Source organism: Phlebotomus argentipes, unplaced genomic scaffold (assembly GCF_947086385.1).
Source record: "Phlebotomus argentipes unplaced genomic scaffold, Phlebotomus argentipes genome assembly contig_15, whole genome shotgun sequence".
NCBI lineage: Eukaryota > Metazoa > Arthropoda > Insecta > Diptera > Psychodidae > Phlebotomus > Phlebotomus argentipes.
Window position 1 is genome coordinate 5324673 of NW_026776181.1, and position 23582 is coordinate 5348254.

Sequence of the window (23582 nt, forward strand, 5' to 3'; positions counted from 1 at the left end):
ACATGACTGAGCTTTCTCGCAGAAAGCTTCAAAGAATAGAGATTTCGATAGTGTCAGAAATGAGATTTTCTGATAAATGAGATGAAGCACATTCGAGGAAGTCTTGACCAGTTGAGCTGGAGTATGAAATCTATTTCCTGAATATCACTGAAATTTCTGTCACCGTTTTCTCAATATTTGCTAGAGAAAATGTCGTATAAGTTGTGTTGGACAAAGTTTTCGCCATTCGGCCAAGTTCTGTTGGAGTGCATTGAGTGCCAAGATGAGTGCTCTCGGTGAGATTTAAGCCTTAGAGAAAGGTGATTAGATTCCGAATGCGATGCAAGAAGTGTGGTGGCTTGGCTATTGTAATCCATAGCGATTTATTTTATGAACACACCTTTCCAACTTCCCTACGATGGATGCAGACGAAGTTGTTGGGCAGGACAGAAATACCCACTGATTATAGCGACAGAAGGTGTGCATGGCAAAATTATAAAGAAGTCACACATCCGAAGGTGAAAACCAATTTAACTTTGTTTCATCGTCAAAACGAACTCAATTCACTTTGTAATGCAGAAGTCTTGGGTGACTTTTGAGGAAAATTACGTTCCGTGTACAAATTCTTATACATTTTCCTCTTTGTGCGACCTCAGAGAGGATTTGAGGGCAGGGGGAAAGTGATTATGTAAATAGGGCGGGGGAGAATCAAGGTTTATTCCTTCCTCTCAACTTGCCATCGAGGCACGGATATCATTTTTCCCTTGCCTCGGATAAATCATTTATCATAGTAATTTCCTTCTCGATGGCGGCAGTTGTGATTAAACAACACTATTTTTGCCACCCAATAAATTTCTTTCGCACCAACCCACCCATCTTCAATCATCGAGAGCACTCGCTCAACCATAAACTATCGTAAATTTTTATTTATTCATCAAACACGATCATGATTGATGTCATTCAACATGTCACTTGACGTCAAAACACACACACACTGCGTCAGTTGGCTGGAAAAAAGTATATGTAAGGCAAGTGTGCGATAAAAATACCTCCCCATCAGAGGGAAGGATTTCCTCAAGACCGCATTGTCTTCGGCCGAGGACACACTCCATCGAGCCCAACCCCGGACCGAGAGTCCATTTCATTAATCCATGATAAACGACCACTGTCAAGTTTGCCAACAATAAGATATGTTACGCCGTCGACAAAATTAAGGTATTGATTTCCAATAATTTGCTAATTTATCATCTGCACGCCACCCTCCAGCAGAAACTGTTGCTGGATGGAAAGGGCCCAAAAGTACATCTCATTCATTAATTGCCATGATTGATGCAATTTATCAACTCGCCCTCAATTTCAGTCCAATTGTCAACTCTTTCTTTCTGCCAAATTGTCAAGCTGTGGCGAATTGAGCCCGGAATCTTCTGATGGTATTCATTTTAAGTATTTTAGAGTGGATGGGGAAATTTTTATAGATTGCACGCAGACTTTAAGTCCTCATTCAAAGGGGTTTTCTTGGAAATCGCAAATAAATACCAAAACCCTGATAAAAATTAAATTCCTGAAATTTTCTGAATTGGCACTCATTAGTCCGATGTGGTAAATTAATCTGCAACATTCGCTCAATATTTTAGCAGGTTTTATATATTTTGAAATTTTACTCACACAGAAAAGGATCAAATTTCGGGGAAATTTTTTTTTTCTCATTTTATCGGTGCAATTATGAATAAATTCCCTGTGGTAAAATTGAAGTATAGAATTTGTTTATGTTTAACAACAATTTAAATTTCTGGGTAAAGTCTCTGCTCGACTGCTTTCCAATGAACAAGCTGCCTACGAAATTAGGTCATTCTCCGCATTCAATAAATGTACGCATCAACTGTACATGTATGAATGAGATGCGAAATGGAGCGGGAATGTTGGGATTAGGTCAGGAATTTTGATTATAGCCGAGCGGGGGTGGTTAATTACTTCAAGGGTACATTTAACGTGTTTGATCTTTATTAACCAAAGTATGTCCTGTACTTGCACAAGCCAGAGAGATTGATTTTCAATCACAAGTCCCAATTGATTCCCCACACAGTCCATACACACAATTTTCCCACTCAATTCTGCAAACTTTTCCAATCACCGAGACACTCTGGCTGAGTTTCCGGCCAATAGTGCGGGAAAGGGGTGAAGTGTCGGCGGTGGGAATGCGACAAAATGTCTGTAATTGAATTAAATGATACACAAATTTATGATGAAGTGTGTATAATTTGCGGTAATTATTTGCGGTTTGGTGAGGGATATTTCCACGAGATGTTTATGCGGATAGGGAAGTTTCGTGATTTCATCCACTCAGCAATTACATGGGAATTGTATACACATTTGCCCTATTGGAACACTTCCTTCGCTAGTCTTCGTCCTACATGTTGTCGGCTATCATACTATGTTATATGCTTAACTATTGTGTATTTCCCTTTGGGCGTGGAGGGGATGCTTTTCAGTGAGTCGACGATTTAACAGTGCAATCCTCACTTTGCCGCGATTACACGGTGAGAAATTGCGAAGGGGATGTTTTAGTGCGCAGTCGCACTTCGCCGCTGCTCATCTTTTTACAGTGCATTCGAGAGCGTTCTCAGAGAGTCCGAGGGAGAATCCTGGCAGGAGACGAGTGAAAATCTTACTCACCGGCCGCGATACTCTTAGTCCTGATTGAACTGTCGGTGCGTGTTGTCCGCATTCCGCTGACTCCGTGATTTTACACAGCAATTCCTTCGTGGTGGTGACAAGTGCACCAGAAAAAAAACCCATCAGGCTATAGGTAGTCAGAGTGGCGAGTGATGCTGTGGTGACAAAGTGGTGGAAAGTGGCAATGAACCACCTTTGCAACGGCGAGAACTTGGACAAATTGCCGTGATTGGGTATTCAGTCTGGGAATTTTTCAATGATTCAGGGTGTGAGAGCTCTTCCCGGATTAATCTCATATAAATTGTAGATGAGAGTCACTCGTATCGAAAAGCAGTAAATGCTCTCTGGGCCACGGGAAAATGAGACCCTCGTCTCGCCCGTCAATAAATCATATTACAAAAAGAAGAACAGAGGAGAAAAACTTCTCCAAAATGTCTCAATTCCCCGCGAGGGACTCCGATCGTGATCTGTGTTTTGCATACCATTTCTCAGTGTGTTTCCAGCATCGTGTCGACTGCCATCCGCCCGTCCATTAGTTTAATATTTTTCTGGTTTTGTACATCTTGTTCTGCGCCTTTTTCTAGCCATGTCGCTCTGCCACCCACCCCGAAAAATTCAACTATATCGCTTTTCCAATTGATGTCACATGCACATGCTGAGATAAAACTTTAACTTTTATTGCCTGGAAGCACAGCGTGTGGGGCAAAAAAGCCAGGGCAGCGCGGAGGATGACGAAAAAGGGGATGCTGGGGCGAGGCGATAGCCCTCTGCCAAACTCCGCACGATGGATGAATAGTTTTTTGAGGTTATATTTTATTGGACTTTAAGATGCTCATGTGACTGCTCCCGACTCGATAGGAATGCTAAGCGGGCGCCTGACCATTTATGATGCCGTGATAAATTTCCTTTCCGCCCATGGGCGAGAAATCAAGGAGAAGGACTACCAGTATCTGCCGGGCTGGGCCGCGCTGCTTTTTGTCCTCGACCAGAAGAAGATAGAACCATTTGTATTCAGTGTATTGTCATATGATTTATTGCGTGTTATTTGAAAAGGCAACTACAGCGGAAATGTCCTTTTTTCATACTCTGTTGTTCCGCATACGTTCCACCCCGACCCCAAATCCACCTGACACCAATTCACACACCCACGAGCGCGACAGGAAGAAAAGAGTGCGACTAACTGGAAAACTTTCATATCCTCCCGAGGCAATAAATGGAGGCGAGAAGGTCGAATGAAATATTGGTGAAATGCGAAAATTAATTGTAGTTTGCGATTTGAAAAAAGGGGGCGAAAGGAAAGTGGCAGTGAATGAATTGTTTCAGTGCAAACGAGAGAACAATTTAAGCGGTTTGTCGCACCCACAAGTTCTCGTTGCTCCCCAACCCCACATCATTTGTTACACTGTGTGCAGACTTGCCCATGAGACAATTGAATACTATAAAAAAAGACAGCAGAGAGGAGCTTTTCAAATGTGTCACCGTTGATTGCTGCCGAGTGGAAAATCCCATCTCCCGAAGCCACACCATAGCTGCCAATTCCCCACCGAATCGCCTGTCCCGCACAGTCTTAATTGCAAGCCACGCAATCAACTTCTTTCTAATCACATTTCGATGAACAACTCTCGATGGGACCGAAGGAGAGACAAAATCATCTCCGCAAAGTTTTCTAATCAATTTAAGGTGAACCAAAGTCAATAGATAAACAGGTACACTAAGACAGGATTTCCGTGTGATTGCAAAACTAGATTAAAGCTGACGTTTCACTTCCTAATGTCTTTCCTGGACAAATGAAAAGAACATCGGTATAAAAAATACATCTTTCCATTAAATACATTGAAAATATTCAGCATTTTCTTTTTGTGATGAAACCATTAATTTATTGAATTGCGTCGATGAAATATTTTTGAAACACAAATAAATAATAATCATAGGAATGCACTATATTAAAGAATAATATTGGTTTTCAAGAGAAATGTTGAAAAAACATTTTCCACCAAACCAAATGATCATAATTACTGATTTTGTTGAGTGGCTGTGTGCGATGGCAAAAAAAAACAACAATTTTTGCGTATTGCCTTTCCTGGAACATCTCCTGAATTCATATTAATTGTTCGTCAGCTTTTTTGTGGTTGAACGCAGTTCATAAAAAAATTCTTTTTGTAGCAAATTGTGCTGGGAAATAGAATGGTTACAATAATAATATATAGGTGGGAAACAGCTGCATCTGGTTAGGGTTGAAATTTGGAGCAATTCTGTTCGAGTGAGAGGATAGTAAATTTAATGAATAGCTCGTAAGTCTAAAGTGAAATTGAGAGGCAAACTCTAAAGGAGCACAATAATGTTCTCAACTCATTAAAAGTATCATAAATAAAAGTTTCTCTAGTGTGCCTTTTTTGCACTCCTCAAGCATCCAATACTTGAAGTGTTGGAGTGATCCTTTGTAATTTTTCTTCCCGGAGCGCATTTTGGCAGCGCCTGCACAAATTTTATTGCCTACACGAGCAACTGTCCGATTTTTTTCTTGCCATCGTCGGGGTGCATTGTACAACATTTGATGTTATGGCAGAGTGAAAACTTGAGCAGTAAAATTACAACTAACGAGTTGGGAAAACTTGAGCACTACAGCCATTAATACTGGTGTACTTCCAAATCCACCCCCGCGCCCAGTTCTCAAATTAAACACACTCCCCGCCGATCCCACGGCAAACAATGCCCTTTCGATACTCGGGCGGTTGGGAAGATTAAAAAGCATCCCCGGGTAACTTTTCCTTCTTCGGCAACTTTAAACAAGTTTCTCCCTGCGGGGCCATGCTTTATTTGGCACTCAATGAACCCACCTCACATGCCAATAATCCAATTGTCAGTCTCCAGCTCTGCGGTCACTCACACCCGTCCAGATGGACGCCGGCGGCGTCCGATGAGGTGAAATCATAAATGAGCAAAGTTTTCCCGCCACAATTGTTCATGTGGTCGCTTTAATGATCACCAGCGGCAGCATTCAAATGTGCAATTTATTGCTGATAATCACTCAAGTGGTTAATTTCACCCATGCTCACTGTTTTATCGCTTTTGGCCAGTGAATGAAACTTTTCGAATTATAATGCTGAAAGTCACTCCGGAGTTTATGAAGCTCCTGTTGGTGGTAGTTGCATAGTCTCAACTTTTTTTCCTCCTCTTGGAGGAGAACTTTCAACTTCCAGTGGCAGCTCAAAGGGTCCCTGCATCGTGTATAAACTAAGAATTTTTATTAGCAATCTTCAGAGCACTTCCACGGAATTTGCATTCGACGAAGCGACGGAATTTTTCAAATCAGGAGTAAACAGTTTAACAGATTTTTCACCTCCGGAATTTTTAAGTGTCTCTGGCGGAAAACTTTCTGTATGCTCAGATTGCAGGAGAAATGTGAAAGTAGGAAAAATAATCTGCAAACTATGTCATAAATACGATTGTTGATGTATATTTGAGATATTTTGCAAATATGTAAGCTCCATAAGACGTTATTACAAGTCTTCGCGAATGCTTTTAATTGTTTCTGAGAAATTATAAATTCAATTTACTTGCTTATATCATCAGATATGTGCCTTTGATTAATCCCTTCCGTGCATATCTAAAAACTCAAGTAATGTCGGGAAGGAAGAATTACATTGTTGTCTCTTAATAATTCAACAATATGGACCAGAGTGACTGACGCTTAAAAGAGCGTAATTTATTACCTTGTCGAAGAGTGAATTTCCCGTGACTGGTTGAGGGGGAACAAAGGGTATTGGAAAAATTCAATACTATGAGAATTCCAAATGTGATTGAAATCGCGTATTTGGTCGCATTGAGGAGGATCGCCTTTAAATTTTGAATGATCCCTCAGAAAGGATGTTTTTTATGTTTCTGCTGTAGCGATCTCACGCAAACTTTGAATTTTCGTGAGGTATTGATTAGAGGGATGGTTGTGGAAACTCCTTGGGAAAGTTTCATTACATTCTCTCAATATTTCGATGTAGTTTCCACCAGTTTGGCTCACTCCCAGTCTTTTGTGCGCTCCCAGGAATGATAAAGAGCCATGTAAAGTGTGAAGAGAGACAACGGGAGCGGTGGAAAAGGGTCAGAAGTCGCGACAAGGTAAACAAAACCCCAGAGAACCCTCTCTATTTGACACAGGAAAGTGTGAAACTTTGATTTCCTCTGAATTAGAATTTTTTTTTCGCCACACCACTTTGCAAACACTCGCCTTTTGTCTGGGCTAACACAAAAATTGGTGGCACAATCAAATGGAGAACCGTTCCCCAGATGCCACAGCATCCCAGCAAGGACCATTAGGATTTTCATGGGGCGGACGAAAAAATGCCCACCGTCCACGGAATTGAGACAATTCCGCTTTCGGGGCTTTTCTCAAATTTAAATTTGCTGAAGCAGAGGAAAAATGTGTCCTCTGGGATAAATTCTGTTGAGACGGAAACGTTTTTTAGTGTCTTGAAGAGCATCATTCTCATGAGTTGGCAAGAATCACTGTGTGCAGAATTTCAATTAAAAACTTCCGCTCAAAACATGCAACACATCCACCCACTTTTGCAAGACTGAACACTGGGAAATCAATATAGATTTATTGTAATAAATCCGCTCTGTTGCTCCACTATTTATATATATTCCCTGGTGAAACTTCCAAAATGACAAGAGACTGATAACATTTTTATGAAACAATTAAAAAGACTCATAGAACTTCCAACTTATGCTGGGTTTACAACATTTGTCATGCCATAAAATGGAGCATCTGGTGAGCTTATTGTTAAAAGTTGCAATAAAGACCCCTCCTTCATTATAGCGTTTTAACTGCGTGGAAGTAATTTTTAGGGGCTCTGGATTGGCGGCATTTTTATTGGTAAATTATTTTGTTGCACAGTGTAATTCTTACGCCGCGAGTGGGTGGGTAATTAAAGCGCAATGATGAATGACATAAAAGTGATTTTTGCTGATGGTGTGTAATTAAAAGAAGGGCTTAGAATTGATCAAAAGCTCGTGTGATTGATGATGAGAGCGATTCTGCAACCGAAATTAAGTGCCCTTTTTGCGAATTCAGGCCACATGCCTGTGAAATGGGACACCCACTCCATGACCAATAACAATTGATTCATGAATTCCAGCCCATTAATTTGGGACAACTATAAATTTCAAAATTGTATCGCAACTGCAGTGACAAAGTGTTGCGTTGCAGTTGCCGTGTGATGTAATTATTTCCGTCATATCAAATTCAATCCTAAATTGCGTGTGATTTGCAGAGGAAACAAAAATCCCAGACCCCAAAAAGTCTTCAGAAATCTAGTTTCAATGACATTGAATGTGGAGAGGAAGAAAATTCTGCGCTCTGGGGCGATTCTGTTTCTGATGTCGTGACACAAAAAGTAGCAATTTTAAACTTTATTCATTCGCGAGCATCCATGGCAAAAATTGACTGTGGCAGACAAAAACTTTGCCTCCGCCGCCCATTTAATTGAATTAAGTTTGTCCCCCAGTGTATTTGACTTAAGTTTGCATGTTTTCTTCACATGCTGATGAGACATGGCGCAGCGGGAAGAGAGATTAAACAATTATCGAAAAGTCCAACTTAGGGTTGCACACGAAAAATTACTCGGGAATTAGCAGTCAAATTGAAAATGATGCCGGAAGCAAAGAAACGAGCAAAAAATTTATCCACTTTTCAGTCCAGGAACATTGAGATAAAGCACCCTGGCACATTGTGCATATTTTATGAAATTGGTCATAGTGAAGTTTTTCACGAAAATATTTTCTTTTTCATTGTGTTCGTGAACAGTTTTTAATCATCTTGAGCGATAAAGGAAAAGGTGACTTTGTCCCCTAAGTTATAATTATAATTTGACGGTGTTCCGAAGACTATCAAAAGTCGACTTTTCAGAGTAGACGTCTTATGAATTTTTTGGACAGATCTTGACGTCTTCCACCACGTCTGAAAATATTAAATTAAGTTCGTCGGCAAAAAATGAAAGAAATCATACATTTATGAATTTTAGTTGGGCATAATTTTGTATGGTAAAAAGTATTAAATATGGAAAATAAATCTTAGCGAATGATTCTAAATTCGGAATAAAATCAATTAAATTAAAGGAAAGAAAAGTCGAATTATAAATTCAATTTGACATAACAAGTCACATAATCATAAATCAATTTTTTCAGTAAAAATCTCATGATTTTGTAAATAATTCTTATAAATTATAAACAAAATGTGCAGGCAAAATAGAAAAAATTGCTTTTCACGAACTGTTCAGAAAAAACGAACAAAGAAAACTATCAAAAACCGATTTTTTGTATTACTTATCGTTAGATAGTCTATCAATTCTCCATATTTCAGTTAATATTTTAATGACTAACCAATGAAATCAATTGAAGGTTATAGAAAATAATAGAATTCACCATATATTATCAATTTAATGGAAAATAAGAGGAAATTTAAGGAAAAAATAAAGGAAATTACAAAGCGATTTCAAATCTCAAACTTCAAATCGCTCTACTGAAGAATGGCAATTTTGATATTTTTTCAAAGGTCTTTTTTTAATTTTTCTAATGCGCTTTTGAAGGTTTCAGCATGAATGTAAATGCCATCGGTTACAGCATAGTTTTGCCGCAGAGATGCATATTCTGCTATAAAAAAAAACACAAACCAATAAAACAAAGAGAAAACGACAATATTTTTGCACAAACTTTTAATATTCCATCCGTATTTTTCCATCTGAAATTCCGATTGAGAAGAGCTCTGACAATTTTCACTAATTCCCCGTGAATATTTCCGTGCAATCACGTGCGCACAATCGTTTGCATAGAAAAAAGAGACTAGAGCGGAATAGGAATCCGGTGAAAATTAAATAAATCACACACGAATGTGCTGGCCAGTGTTAATTTCGGCTGGTATTGGTGGGAAATATGAGGAATGCAGGGGTGAGCGTGGCAGCGAGATAGACAGTGCGGTTTTTTGAATTGAAATAATTAAAGGAATATTAAATAAATTGTTGACATACTGATGAATTGTGTGACGCGCTGAAAAATACGAGGTGGCGTGTCAAAGTGAGTGGTGTGCAATAGGAAATTGTGCATTCAGCGGGGGGAGAGCAGCCCCCGGAGGCCAAAGTGCGAGGGTGCCTGGAGTGACAACCACAGCGGCAGTTTGTGGGTTGAAGGTGACCTGCGGAAAAAATGACTGCGAAAAGTTGGGTGGGAAATAGATTTATCGGGGCGGGTAAATAACTCATCTGTGCAAACAGAAGCAGCAGCTCGACAGTCAATGCGGAGGGATTTGGTCGACATGCAAATGAGCAAAGTGCCACGTTATCGAAACAGTGCCAAGGGGAAGAGGTGTGATGAGAATATTGAGTTGCAAATATGAATAAAATGATGTTCAACAGCAGTGAGAACGCTTTGTTGTGATCACATCGTGCATCTGCTCACTATTATTATTATTTTCATTCGAACACGATCCCTTGCTGAGGTCCTTGGGAGATGGCGACACGCGCTGGACATGCGAGGCAATCAATTCGGCCACTCCCCAATGACTCTGTGAGGAGTTGATGGTGAATTTGAGCAGATGGTGAGCCGTAGAACTGCCCTCAGTGGATTAATTGTGGATGCTGATTCATAGGCAAAAATGGAAATGAGAAGCATTTGTGAATTGGTGGCCGAACTGATCATCATGTTGTGCATGTTTGTCCAATTCTCGCACGGATTAATCGAAATTCAATCCGATAAGGAAAAACCAGGTAAAGTACATTTCATATCCCATTGTTCCCCCTACATCACTATATTTATCCTTTCTCGCCAAATACACAATTCCCTGGCAAAATTGCTACGTGTTCACAGTGTAGCGCAGCGACAACCTGTGTACAAAATCAAATTACTTGTTCATTTTGGCGACATTTATTCAAAAACTCACCCACGATGTCCTGTTGTTTTGCATGTCCATCCACAGACCATAAAATTGGCATATCCGCGCCAGCTCCAATAAATTTCGTGAAATATTATTAGGGTATTTTGCAATTTGGTCGGACTTTTGAGTGGGCGGAGCTTCACAAAATAAGATCTGAAGCCACACCGCAGAAGCTCTCAAGGATTAGACCTATTTTGGTTTATTTGTCATTCAAAAACTTTCCAGCCAATTTACATTACAAACTCTCCCCCACACTCCGTAATCAATATAGCAGAATTACAAATTGTGAATTAAAATAATTATAAACAGCCTCGAAGCTTTTACACTCTCCGCCACAAATTGATCACTGGGTTTTCGCTGGAAAAATAAACTTTGCTATTTATCTTTAAAATACGATAAACATCCATGTTGTTTAATTATAGTCATAATTAATTTTTCATAAATAGCCATCTGCACTGAATAATTCATTGTGAAAAGGTACGAGCCGCAATGTGTATGCGTTTGCATGGAAAACAAATAGAATTAAGCTGATTATGCTATTTACACCGGCCCAAATATGTCTTTATTAATTAACTTAATGAAGCACATTGATGAAATTCCATTTTCCAAAATCCCACCGTGTGATTTTACCCTATTTTTAGCCCTTACCGCTGAGTGATTGTGCCTCTGGAGTGGCTGAGAAGAGTTTGACTGGAAGCCACCCGGCGTCTCCACTGGCAATGGAGGCGCCTGGTGTGAAATCTTCAAAGGCTCAGAATTTCTCACTTTTCTGAAGAATCTCCCCCGCATTCTCAACTTTTATGAATGTCTGGGACTCCGTCCAATTACCAGCAGTGATTTTTCGACGGAAAGGGTGCGCCCAATTGTTGTCTGTGCGATGGCATTTCGGAAAATTTCCTCCTTTGAGACGCATGAGATTAAAGCTGCGACTGGGAAATTAAATCATATCTCACAACTCAAGTCCAACAGCACGCTATGTGTATGAGAGTGGTGTAAGCAAAATTGGGTGTATTGCGAACAAAGACAAGCCAATTTATCAGTATAAGCATCTTTTTCCCCATCTGCAGAATTAATTAATGTGCGCTGATATAAAAATAATGTACAAAGTTGAACACGCTTTGTTTATTTGGATTTAACTCCTTATTGATTCAATTTAATTTGCCATGGGACAGCTGGAGAGCACCTCGAAAAAGTCTTGGAGCCAAAATTTAATTGTATCACTTTATCTGAAATTAGATCCACATGACGGTTGGGTGTGAGAGCGAGCGAGAGGATGTAATGTTGCGAGCTGAACTGAGATTAGTGGAATGGAGAAAATGGAAATGCTGTGGGTGCGGAGTGGTGCCGTTGAGGGACGAAATATAATGAAATTCAATCAATTTTCGGCCAGTGAGGAGGATTAATAGGGCTATTTTCATTCCCACACACTTTCTCACAGAGAAGCTCACAGCGGCCTAGAGTCAACAAGACCTAAATGGTCCATCGAGGAATTTATGTGTGCCGAGGAAGAGAGGATTTGTACGCCGAGGCGTCAGTCAGTGTGTCCAAAATTGGCTTGTCTCTGCTGGGTGTCTTTTTAACAAATTGATTTTCTCGTTTCTTTTGTATCATTTTATACAGCGACACATCTGCACTGTGAGAAATAGTGCGACAAGTGCGAAATTTTACTAAAAATTTCGAGTGAAGGGAAGCTCTTCTGCTTAAATCACTCTCTCATTAGATGCACCGTGCGAAATATTGCACAATAATTTAGTCAATTTCTGAAAAAGTTTCTTTTTAAAGCACTTGTCCAATCCACCTCATCAAAATTTTAGTGTTTTCCCCGTCAGTTTAATGACTAGCAGAAAGTCAGCTGAGAATAATAGATCACGTTGTGAGTTTAAGGTGGTTTCTTCTCACCCTTCGTGTGCCCCATGTGCTCTCACTCACTCTCGTGCAGCGCGGCTCTTAATTGGCAATACTTGTGCAGAAAGTGTGAGTGTGAGAATGTGAGTCAACTTGGGTGAGTAACAAAAAGCTCCCCCTTTTGTAAATTAATTGGTGAAATTTTCTTTGCTTGGTAATTCGTTCATATTCCACCGCCCGCGCCCATTGGAAAATTAAACACAATAGAAATCGTATCCTTGCGTAAATCACCTTGGGCAATTCTCAAAGAATATTCACTCGACACACAGGCCTCATGGAGTACCGAGGGGCCCACACCAGCCGCCCAATTAATCTCTTTATTCCTGGTTCGTAAATTAAAAAGCTCTTATCTCTCTCTCTCTGTGTCTCTGGGCTGGAGTTCGCCACCCCCGCGCGCGCCGTTGCAGCAAATCGACGGGGGTGTATTTTTGACTTTTTCCCCGCCAAACAACTTCTTGAGAACCCCCTTCAGCCGGGAAATTTCATAAGTTACCTAATTTGCAAAATTTCCACTAATTATGAAACTTGGTGAATTACAAGCCGCTGGTCAATTTAGCCGTGGCGTCTTCACCTGCGGGGGCAATGATTAAATTTGCCATGCCCCTTGCGGGAGGCACTCGAGTTTCACTTTGAATTTCTCCAACTTCCCTCGCCGAATGTTTAATTACGAGCGAGAGAGCAAGAGTAGCTCTATCTCACGCCTCATCTCTATCAATATTTTGACTTCCCTGTGCTTGGATTGAAGCCTTGGAGGAGAATTTGCCTTCAAATCAGGAGATGACTTTAGGTGTTTGACTCAAAACTGTTGCCGATCGATTTTCGAAGGCTTTATTAACCCCTTGATTATATTTTAACTCGGCATTAATTTCCCTCTTCTTTGGGGGTGGAATTTTTATTCGCACCCTCTTTGCAAAGTCTCGTAAAATTCCAATTAAAAGGAGTCAATTTTCCTACTTCTTTCACTCACCATTTCCATCGCACTCTGTTTGCCTTGGAAATCAAAGGAATATCGCAGTGTGGGTTTCGCCGTCTTTGGGATTTATTTTCAAGTATTTCTCATCTTCACTTGAAATTGATTAATAATAATGAGATCTCTGATCAGACGCAATCAGCTCAAGAATTCCAAATATATTTACTGGCAAAACATTCAACTCTTTTGCGTGTCAGATTACAGACTTAAAGAAAAATATCCAAGACGAAAAATCCTCCAGTGAAGAAAACTCAAATGCAAGACACTATTCTATCAGATTGAGACTTAAATCTCCTTAATGTCTCGTGGCGGATCTTCGGGTGAATTTATCGGAATTTATTTGTGACATAACAATTTCTACTAATGGTATTTCATTTGCAGTAAATTTCACTGGGATGGAAATTAAAACTTCATTCTTTGTACCACACTTTGGCAAGCCTTTTCCATTTGACGAATGTTCCCTCGTTGAAAATTCCATCTGATGAGTTTCACTCATCAAAAATACATGAATTGATGAGGAGCAAAAAATTATTCTGATATGTAGCTTGTTTGAAGACAAACACCGAGAGAGATATTTCCACAAGAGTAAATAAAATTGGAGTTGAAATCGTAAAATCTTTAATTTTTCCCATCTGCAATATGTTGAATAGACTGTAAATATTTCATGTTCGTCATATAACTCCTTTTTAATGTATTTCCTTTTACATTTGCCTCGACGACAGTAAAAAATGCCACCGGATCAGAGCATGTTTGGTGCGAAATATGTGCATCTAAGCATAATATCTTCAAAAGTAAGATTTCTCTTGCTATTAAATTAATCACTGTGCTCTAGGCAATTTCAGCTCCCTCTAATTCTCCTAAGTGTGCATTATAACAACACCCCGAGGCGGTTCTCTGAGTGCTGCTTTCAAAAACTATGTACAGTCCTGTCACCCCGTCGTTGAACTTAGAAAGCTGGAAGAGAAATCCACACATTGTTTGTGAAATTCCACTCCAAGATTGGTGCTGAGAATTAATTGGATTTTTCTGTTATTTGCTGTTTTCGCAGCAGGAGCAAAGCCTTTCCTCGACATTTAATCAAGTGCAAGTGAAGGATGTGTTAATATTATATTGTGCAGGGTCTCCTTGAGCGCCAAACTGCACTCCGCATATTCAATGTGGTTAGTTTATTAACCCAACACTGTGGATGGTGCGGAATATGGGCTGGGCGGCGCGGGCGGGGGTGAAATTCATATAAAATTGGCATCCTTAAGGACACACAGTGGTAAACATAAAAGTCGAGGCGCTCCGGCATCATATCCATGCTAGGCAAACAAGCCAATAAAAAGGAGTGTATTTTCTGACTTCGTGCGAGATGAAAAACATTTTTCCAATGCTCATGTGGGCACACTTGACTGGCAGAAGCGGTATTTTTATTTATGACTCGAGGAATTATATCATGATTCGCCAAGGCGGGAGATGAAGAACAATGGTCATCCCTTTTTGGTTTTTATTGTTGCTTTTATGTTGTCATTTAGCCAGTGACACAATAATAACAAACCGACCCCGGCGGCCATCCCTGGGCATAAACTACCGCACCAATGCTCTTCACTCCTCATATTTTGCCCCATCTCTGGGTCACCCGCCCTCCAATGACGATGCAATCCCGAGGGCAGAGTGCTTACGGATCGCACAATGGCATACACGAGAGGATGGAAAATTTACTGATATGGCGATAATTATTATTTAGTTTTATTTGGACACACACATTTCACACCCCATTAATTTTTCATGTGCACACTACACATTGAAACATAAATAAGGATTGATTGCTGGACGTCGTCTTCTGTGCATTGTTTCACGGCAGGGGACACTGGGGTGGACGAGGCGGGGGATCATCCCCCTCTGGCCTGACACACAATCGATAATCAATACATGGACTCTCGGGAGGGCAAATAAAGGAAGAGATTTCACGCATTTTTCCACGATTGATTCCATCTTCCTCTCCCTTTATACATATTGGGGATCGTCTTCCGATAGAAAAGTTTTCATTGTCGTGCAGAAAGTACAGCGAGATTTGCTGAAAAGTCTGGCCATTAATAAAAATCCATCAATGATGAAGTGTCGCTTGAGAGGCTGTAACAAATTGGAGTTTCATGGCCATGTTCACTGAACTGGAGTCTGATAGATGGGAGAAGTGCTCGTGAAGGTTAGGCGCCAACTGGTGGACGTGCCATGACAGATATTTCAATAAGGATACCAGCCGAAAGGATGCATATGGACGTTTTTAAAGATACAAAAATAAATCAGATTGTGCGGCGCAAAGTCAATTGAATTGATAAGTAAATTCTTTGGCACACTAAGCGTTGTCTTCTATAATAATGGCATGAATCTCTGAAGGGTCCTCTGAGCCCCACTTAAGTCCTTGTAATGCGAATATTTGCCCCTGTATCTCCTTCCGGTGGTCCCTCGGCAAGCGCTGAGACACTGTACAAGCACTAACCCTCCTTCAGGGCTAAAAGGACGGATTCCCCGAAAGCTCTAATCCTTTGGTCGCAGGATTTTGTGCCCAAAGTGTCTGTTAGGATGTGATAAATTTTGGATGTTTTTTTGCGTGAGCGCTAAAATTACTTTCGGGTAATCTTGGGCCGGAAGTGAACGTGCAACCTCGAGTGTTATTAATTATTAAAATAGACAAGCCGCAGTCTGTCGTTACGTGCAAAAATAGATTTGTCAATCCTGTTTGTCAGCATGAGATTTATCCACACTGTGCGGCGGTGGATCCCATTGAGTTGAAAATATCAATGATGCTGGAGTTCCTTTCTTATTCACATATATCCATCAATATGTTTATCTTTCGGAGTCAACTTGCTTTTCACTCTGTCTTACAAGTGTGTGCTCGGCTGAGGGGAGAAGCGAAAGTCTCTCTGTTGGAAATTCACTGAGTATTTTCAAGTGGAAATCCCCAATCCCACTGCCGCACAGTTCTTTCTCCGTGGCGAAAAAATTTGGCCTCTTATGAAAATACGCACCTCACCCACATGCTGCACCACCTCGCATATGGGTGAAGAAAATTCCATCTATGGTTAATCGAGCAAGTAAATTTCGGGGAAGATATTCGGTTCGCTTCGATGGAATGGGTTTTTTTATATGGGTGAAATGAATTTTTTTTTTGCCTCCAACTTCGAAGAGGATTCCTTCCGTCTCTCGCTCATCTCAGCCTCATGAGATTTCGCCATGATAATTCGGGTGGGGAATGTAGGTCAGGCAAGCGCTACGGTTTGGATTTTCAGTATTGCCACAGGATGCTCAATTTATTTATTTAGCTGCTCTCCACTGTCTTTTGCACAACCTTCATGTTGGTTTTTTTCGATTATCAGCGTAGCATTTTTTATTGTCTTTCCACGACCTTTGCGTCAAAGGATCTTGCCTACATACGCCGATGTGATGTGCTCAAATCAATGACGAGTTTGCACCGTTTTGTATGAAATACCTCTGAATTTTGAGTGTTTATATTTATTTCCTCTGCGAATCTTCACAGTGAGCAATGCATTTGCACCTGAGCAAACAATCAAAAGGCACCAAATATGTATTTGCATAGCAAATTTCACTCACATGTTTTGCACATTTCCAGCGAATGTATAAATGCATGCCTGTGGCTGTGCACAAGTGAGCGATTTAAGTTGCACCTTTTTGACTGTTCCGGAACAGCGACGTCTGGATATAAGGCTAATTTACAACTTCATTAATTTTTTATTTTATTAAGCACTTTCGCAAGAGAGTTTTGCAACTCTCCCGTCGGTTTCTCTCCGGTGGCACTAAATCCACGGGAAATTTAGAGTCTTTGCGGTGGAATTTCTCGAAAATATTTTTAATCCGTTGAATGATATTTCCGCCACCTGAGTCTGTGGATCACAGGCGAGCCTCGAGACTCAAACAATCCACTGCAGAGATGAAACGTACTGCATAAAGTTAAGCACAAGTCATGGTGGATTTGTCTATATAGGCAATATTGAGACTTATTCCTGTGAAAGCCCTTGAAAATACTCTTCAGTATCTCGCTCTATTTCCCGTTAAATAACAAAACTTTTACCCAACTTGATACATTTCACTTTTCCTCTTCGCGCTCGAAATCAAATTGGCTTTTTTCCTTTAAAGCGAGGGGGGAAAACAAATGGAAGCACACACTCACTCCAGTGGCTTAGAAACACTCAAAGAAAGTTCCGCATCGATAAAAATTCAATAGAATAAACCATGGACATAAATTTCAATGAAATTGGAATATGAGTGCCAATAGGATATTGAAAGCAGTTTCTCATGATTTTTAACCCTAACGCGAAGACAAGCAATGGGCGGAGCTTCCAAGAGGGTTGGACTTCACGAATTAAGTGAGGGAGTGTTTTAATTGGACAAAATGCCCAGGAAAATTGGTTAAAAATTACATTTCCTCTTCCATTTCACGATTTCCCGCACAAATAAATATTGAACGAGAATATTTAAATCAAGTGCTAATCTTCAGTCGGAAAAGAATACTCTGAACACAAGTGGAAAGAGGTCCTCCTTCAGAAAAATAATCCGCAAAATGTGATGAATTTTTATTACATTCTTCTCCACAAGATTGTAATTTGTGATATTCATTGGCGGTGCTTCAGACTCTCTCTCTCTCGCCGTCTGTTTCCTTCGCATCTCCATTGTCTTGCACTTGAATTTTTTACATTGGCATTCAGTCCTGGGGGTGGCGGATTACTCGCCTACTCGTGGTGACACCGTGCAATGAGATTCTTGGCTCAATTCGCCGTTTCGCATTTTCACCCATTTCCACCCCGCCGCCCGTCTGTCCGGATGCTACCGAAGCTCGGGCCAAAAGCTGCGATTATGGTGGATTTTGGGGTTGACGGAGGGACGCGCGGCTTCCGGCGCCCCGGTGGGCGACCCCGTGCAGACAGAGGGCGGAGGCGCTTTGCATGCGCGAATAGGTGAGGGTTCGGGTAATAGCCGTGCCGCGGAGAGCGATTGATGTGGGGCGAGTTGGAAAAAGAGGCGAAATTGCTTTGTTTGTTTATGCAGGTGGAAAGTCCAAAGCGATTTCTCGGGAAATTGATATTGCCGGCCTTTTGCTTTTCCATTCCTTTCTACACTGGCAATCTCATCCGACCTCACCGCACACACCGTTCCTATCCAGAGCGCCAAACTATAGTTTCATCCGCTTTATACCTCTCGTTAGCCCCGTACAAATATTCTCTCCTCATAATTCCCTAAAATTTCCACAACTCTCCTCGGGAGCATTTTCACGTATTTGCCGCCCATGGCATGATTTAGACGGGGCAATTTCGGGGCTCCATGGGAAAAAGTTTAAATTCCACGTGCAAGATATTGCCTCAAGGCACCACCCACTGTTGTTTCGGGCCGAATGAGAATGATTGCCTGTGAATAATGAAACTAAAACGTGGCGGATATTTCTGAAATTTCAACCCATGAATTCTTCTAATCGCCATTTGTGTGCTTCTGCGGCAAATTCGTGAAATAACAAGGAATTATTAACGGATCATTCTCATATTTCAACCCCCTCCTGAGAATGATGCTTCCCTGCGTTAAGCTTTAAATTGAATTTTAATGAAAGCCGAGGATGATTGATTCAAATAAGGTTGTACACTGTGAGAAAGCAGCGCCACTTTCTCATGTCTTCACCCAAGTTTGACCTCCTGAGTTTGTAGTGTGCAAAATGGATGATCTGTGGCTGAGGGAGAACCGAAGTGTGGGCATATTTCTTGGGGAGTCTTGTGCCGATAACGTGCAAATTCTTCCCATATTTCTCACTCCCAGAGACCGTAGGACAAAATAAACATTTCGCCCTTAATGCTAACGACACTGCTCAGGCACATAGTGTTCGGATGCATTCTGCAAACTTTGCCCAGCGGCACTGAAGCCATTCTTGTGGCAGTTAAGTGTCGACGATAGTTTGCTGTTTTCCTTCACCCGCAAGCAAAAGCATCGAAACTTGGCCTCTGAGCGTGCGAGAGGTGAAACCAGAAACATTTATTATCCCGACGTGATATTGAGGTGAGAGTTGAAATGTGTGTCTCAACGTAATCATCAAGTGGACCACTCTTGAGAGTTCCGAGGGCAGGCATTGACTATGGCTGAGGGTTAAGGAGATCATCGCCCAGAGCTTGCCGAAGCAACACGGAATATTTGGGGTGTTTTTGTGAGCAATGGAAGCCTTGGCGGTGGCTTAAATCAACCAGCCATAAATCCAGTCACGTTACGCAAGTATTCGAGAAATCCACAGGCATCTCATCATCAAGCGACCTCGCCTCTATGACCGTTAATACAAATATCTCCAGAATGCTACAAGCGTTATGCAGACGTTCATAAACAGTGAATTCAAATGAGGACAGCCACACATAATTCGGCACTATTACACTAGGACAAATCTTCAGAATACTCCCGATAACAAGTTGACTCGTGCTGTCCACGAAACATCTGTGGATTTCATGTGCCAAATTGTCGTCTTGCAAAAAATTCTGTTCTAAAGGGAGTAAAGAAAACCTTACAAGTAACCATCAAACAAAAACACATCAAGCGCGAAAAATACAAAAGAATGATTTTGGACAAAGTGGATAAAATGTCATACGTGTCTTAAGTAACGTTATGGACGTGTCCATTGGAGAATGTACATTTGTCGTTTTCATGCGTTATCGGTTCCTTTTGATCTTATCGATTTAATAGAAAAATTACCCCAATAACCCTCACAGTTAATGCTCACAGTGTACGAGGTTCTCATCCACTCGAGTGAGTTCAATGGTAACAATTGTCCCGCGAGACAGCAAAGAGATTGTATAGAATTATTGGGGATGAGTATATCTGAGGGACCAGCAGAAATATGGAAATTAATTGCAATATTTTATATTTCATGTGTGACAACGTGTACCATTTTCACGCGCCGGCAAATTGGTATTGTGTGACATGTTCAAAATTGTTTTCACCACGAAACCCGTGTTGGGGCCTTCTTTCCACACACTGCAAAATCTTCCATCACTGTCACGAGTGTGAAATGTAATTCAGAAAACTCTCTGTGTGCATGGCCACAGATAAGACTGTGAAATTTATTTTCCTTTACCACTGATTACGGGTTGATTTTCAACTCATGCGATATAATGCAAACGTTTCCCATTTCCTCCGACCTGATGGGGTTAATATTGAAAAATGGCTGTATCTGTTCGCGAGTGAATTCACTCGGTGTGTTATTGCACAATCTGTGAGTTAAATTGCAAATATTCCTGCAGTGATTCCCGTGAATAACCTTTGAAGGAAAGGTGCAGCAGAAGGCTCGAGTTAATTAATCCTGTATTGCATTAATTCTCGCCCTGAGAGGGAAACTTAATGGCACAAGCTGCAGATTAACTTGCCTTTCATGTCGCACATCCTTCAGATGATATTAAAATGTGCTTGTTTATTTAGCCTACAGCTGCTTCAATGGCACTTTTTCATATCACTTAATCTCCTAAAGAATTTCACCTTTCATACAGAATCTCACGTAATTTATCGCGCACTTGGCAAGCGAGCTTTCAATTTAACAAGAATGGGCTCCGGGGCTGGTACATTAAATTAGCTATTTGGGGATCATTCTGCCGAGAACACAGTGATTGTCGGAAGCGATATAAAGAAGGGGTTATCTTGGGGTGGATGTAAAAGAAATTTCTGGGTGAAGAAGTGCTTCATATAAAATTTTATTTGTTTGCTATCAAAGCTGGAGAATAAAATTGAAAGTCTAAACACCAGTTTCTTGTATAAAATAACCATATCATCTCATTATTTTCCTTTTCTCATCTACGCACGTTCACATGAGGATGCGGGGGCCCCTCGTTCGCCACGAAGAATCAGGGAGGAATCCCTCTTTTGCGCTGGCAAGGAAAGCCTCGAGGGGCTGATGTCAAATTTTCTGCCACCCGTGAGAAACCTTTTCATTCCCCGTGCCCATGAAATTGATGGCGGAGCAGAGCGAGAAGGCGTGCAGAATTCTCAAGGATTTTCGATTTTCCTCCCATGGCGAAAGGAGGAAAGATAAACATTAATGATGAATAATTTGAAATTGATATTGATGAGTATTCTATATCTGTATGGCGTACACCAAGTTCAAAAGTATACACGCTTATTTATTTTGTTTCTTGAGCTCCTTTGACGATACTACACTGAGAGGAATTCAGTCACTCGTTAAATACTTATGCAAACTGACACAGAAAGACTTCTGAACTTCGCTTTATCTCAGTGTCTTTTGATATTTCCTCTGTGAATCTTCAATGAGATGGAATTTTCAGGGAAAAAAAATATGCTGAATGATTGATTTAACCTGTCACTCTTTTCACCCACACAACACTTTCTAGGAAATTGACTCACAAATCCCAAGAGTGAGATAAATTTCATCTGCAAGTAACATTTTACAGCGTATCGCATAGCGTTCAGAAAGTGATTAAATTCCACCCATGACGCACCATTGTTGACAATCCTCAACAAAATTCTATATGAAATAAAATCATGTAATGCAAAATGCAACATGATGAGAGTGAAGTTTTATGATGTGAGCGAATATTTCAGAACTTTAACTCTCGCAACTGGCTAAATTGTATAGAAATTTTCACATACGAATAATGCATTACTGCATAGCAAATTGTAAATGCTTGTATTCCGAGTATTTCTCTATGCACATAACATACATAACTCAAGTTGAAAATTAACACTGAAGTGAAAGAATTCAAATGGAAACGTGAAATTCCATAAAATTTCTTCATCATTCACAAAATTGTACAAAACATTTCCATTTGGATCAAATTCATTTCTGACTCTATACAAACTATATTGCAATTTCTACTAAATGTAGTTATGAATGGACCGAAGTGGAAATCGATTGATCTTCTGCATTTATGAATGTGAAATAGAGTTTTAATTAATTTTCACCCATAACATATTCTATTGCTGTGCTCCAAACCATTTCTCAGATCTCAATAAAGTTGGAAGACATGGAATTGTCATTGAGACAATATTACATCGTTTCCCCATTCCAACACCCTAAATCACCATAGCGATGCTCAACCGAATATTATATTCATCAAAATACGCAATGCAACTATTCAGATGGATAAATTCGAATGACAGAGTATGAAAAGTCATATTTTCTGCTCTGTGGAATGCATAAAACCGAAATTGCAATGACTCTGATTAAATTTTGATCCATTTTTCACTATATTAACAACACATTCAACCTTAGAAATTTACAACTTTGCTCTCCAACATTTATTTCATGCACCCCTCTTTTCTCCCTTGCAGTTAAGACTGTTGATGTTCAGGGAGTGGAAGGAAATCGTGTCTCCTTGCCATGTCCTCTGGCGGGACCTTCGAGGGACAAAGTTTATATGGTGCTGTGGTTTAGAGACGACGTCGGAATTCCACTGTACAGGTAATTAAAGATGGTGTCATACGTTGAATATGTTGTCAAGACTCTCAGATAATCCGGGTGAGAAGTGCAGGACTTAGATTAGCAACTTCGGGTCCTGCATGCATCATAGAATTGAGGGCCTGCAACTTGGAAATATCTCTCACTGCTAATGGGTTTATTGAAGTGAAGCTCAACAGTGAAACTTAGAGGGAATCTTGGGATTAGGAACAATGGCTTAATACCCAACTTAATATATCATATATAATGTATGCTCCTTTCAAACAGGCGGGAAAAAATCCCGAATGTAATTTTGTAATTGAGGCGGGGAGAAATGAATGCCATTAGAATTCAAATCACGAAATTTAATTTTCTCTTCCTATTCGCAGAGAGAGAGAAAAAAATATATAATTTGCGAGAGACGAATAGAGTGATAAAATTTATTGTTCAATTTTTCACTTTGAATTGTGCACTTGATGTCTCATTTCTTAGTCGGCGATTGTGTATGTTGGTGTGTGGCTGTCATAAATATGGGGAAAAATGTTTCGGAGATGTGTGCCGAAGGAGTGGAGCAAATGAAATGCCGCGTATTCACCGCCAAATTACACCAATTTACACCCTCTTCATCCACATATCGCCCGTACTTTTGTGCCGCCTTTCAAAACATCTCTCCTGGCATCATCAAGCATTTCAGCCCCATAACTTTAACAAGCTCGGCCATTTGT

The 23582-nt window shown here is 40.5% G+C and overlaps 1 protein-coding gene across 1 annotated transcript in view; it reads left to right on the plus strand.

Moving 5' to 3' along the window:
• The first annotated feature begins 2681 nt into the window (after nt 1–2681).
• The window catches only part of LOC132261586 (nephrin-like), a 37277-nt gene continuing 16376 nt past the window's right edge, over nt 2682–23582 (plus strand). The window contains exons 1-3 of the mRNA XM_059760464.1: nt 2682–2918; nt 9477–10406; nt 22752–22881. Coding sequence (XP_059616447.1) covers nt 10295–10406; nt 22752–22881 — 242 coding nt within the window. The 5' untranslated portion in view covers nt 2682–2918; nt 9477–10294. The remainder of the gene's footprint in view (nt 2919–9476; nt 10407–22751; nt 22882–23582) is intronic.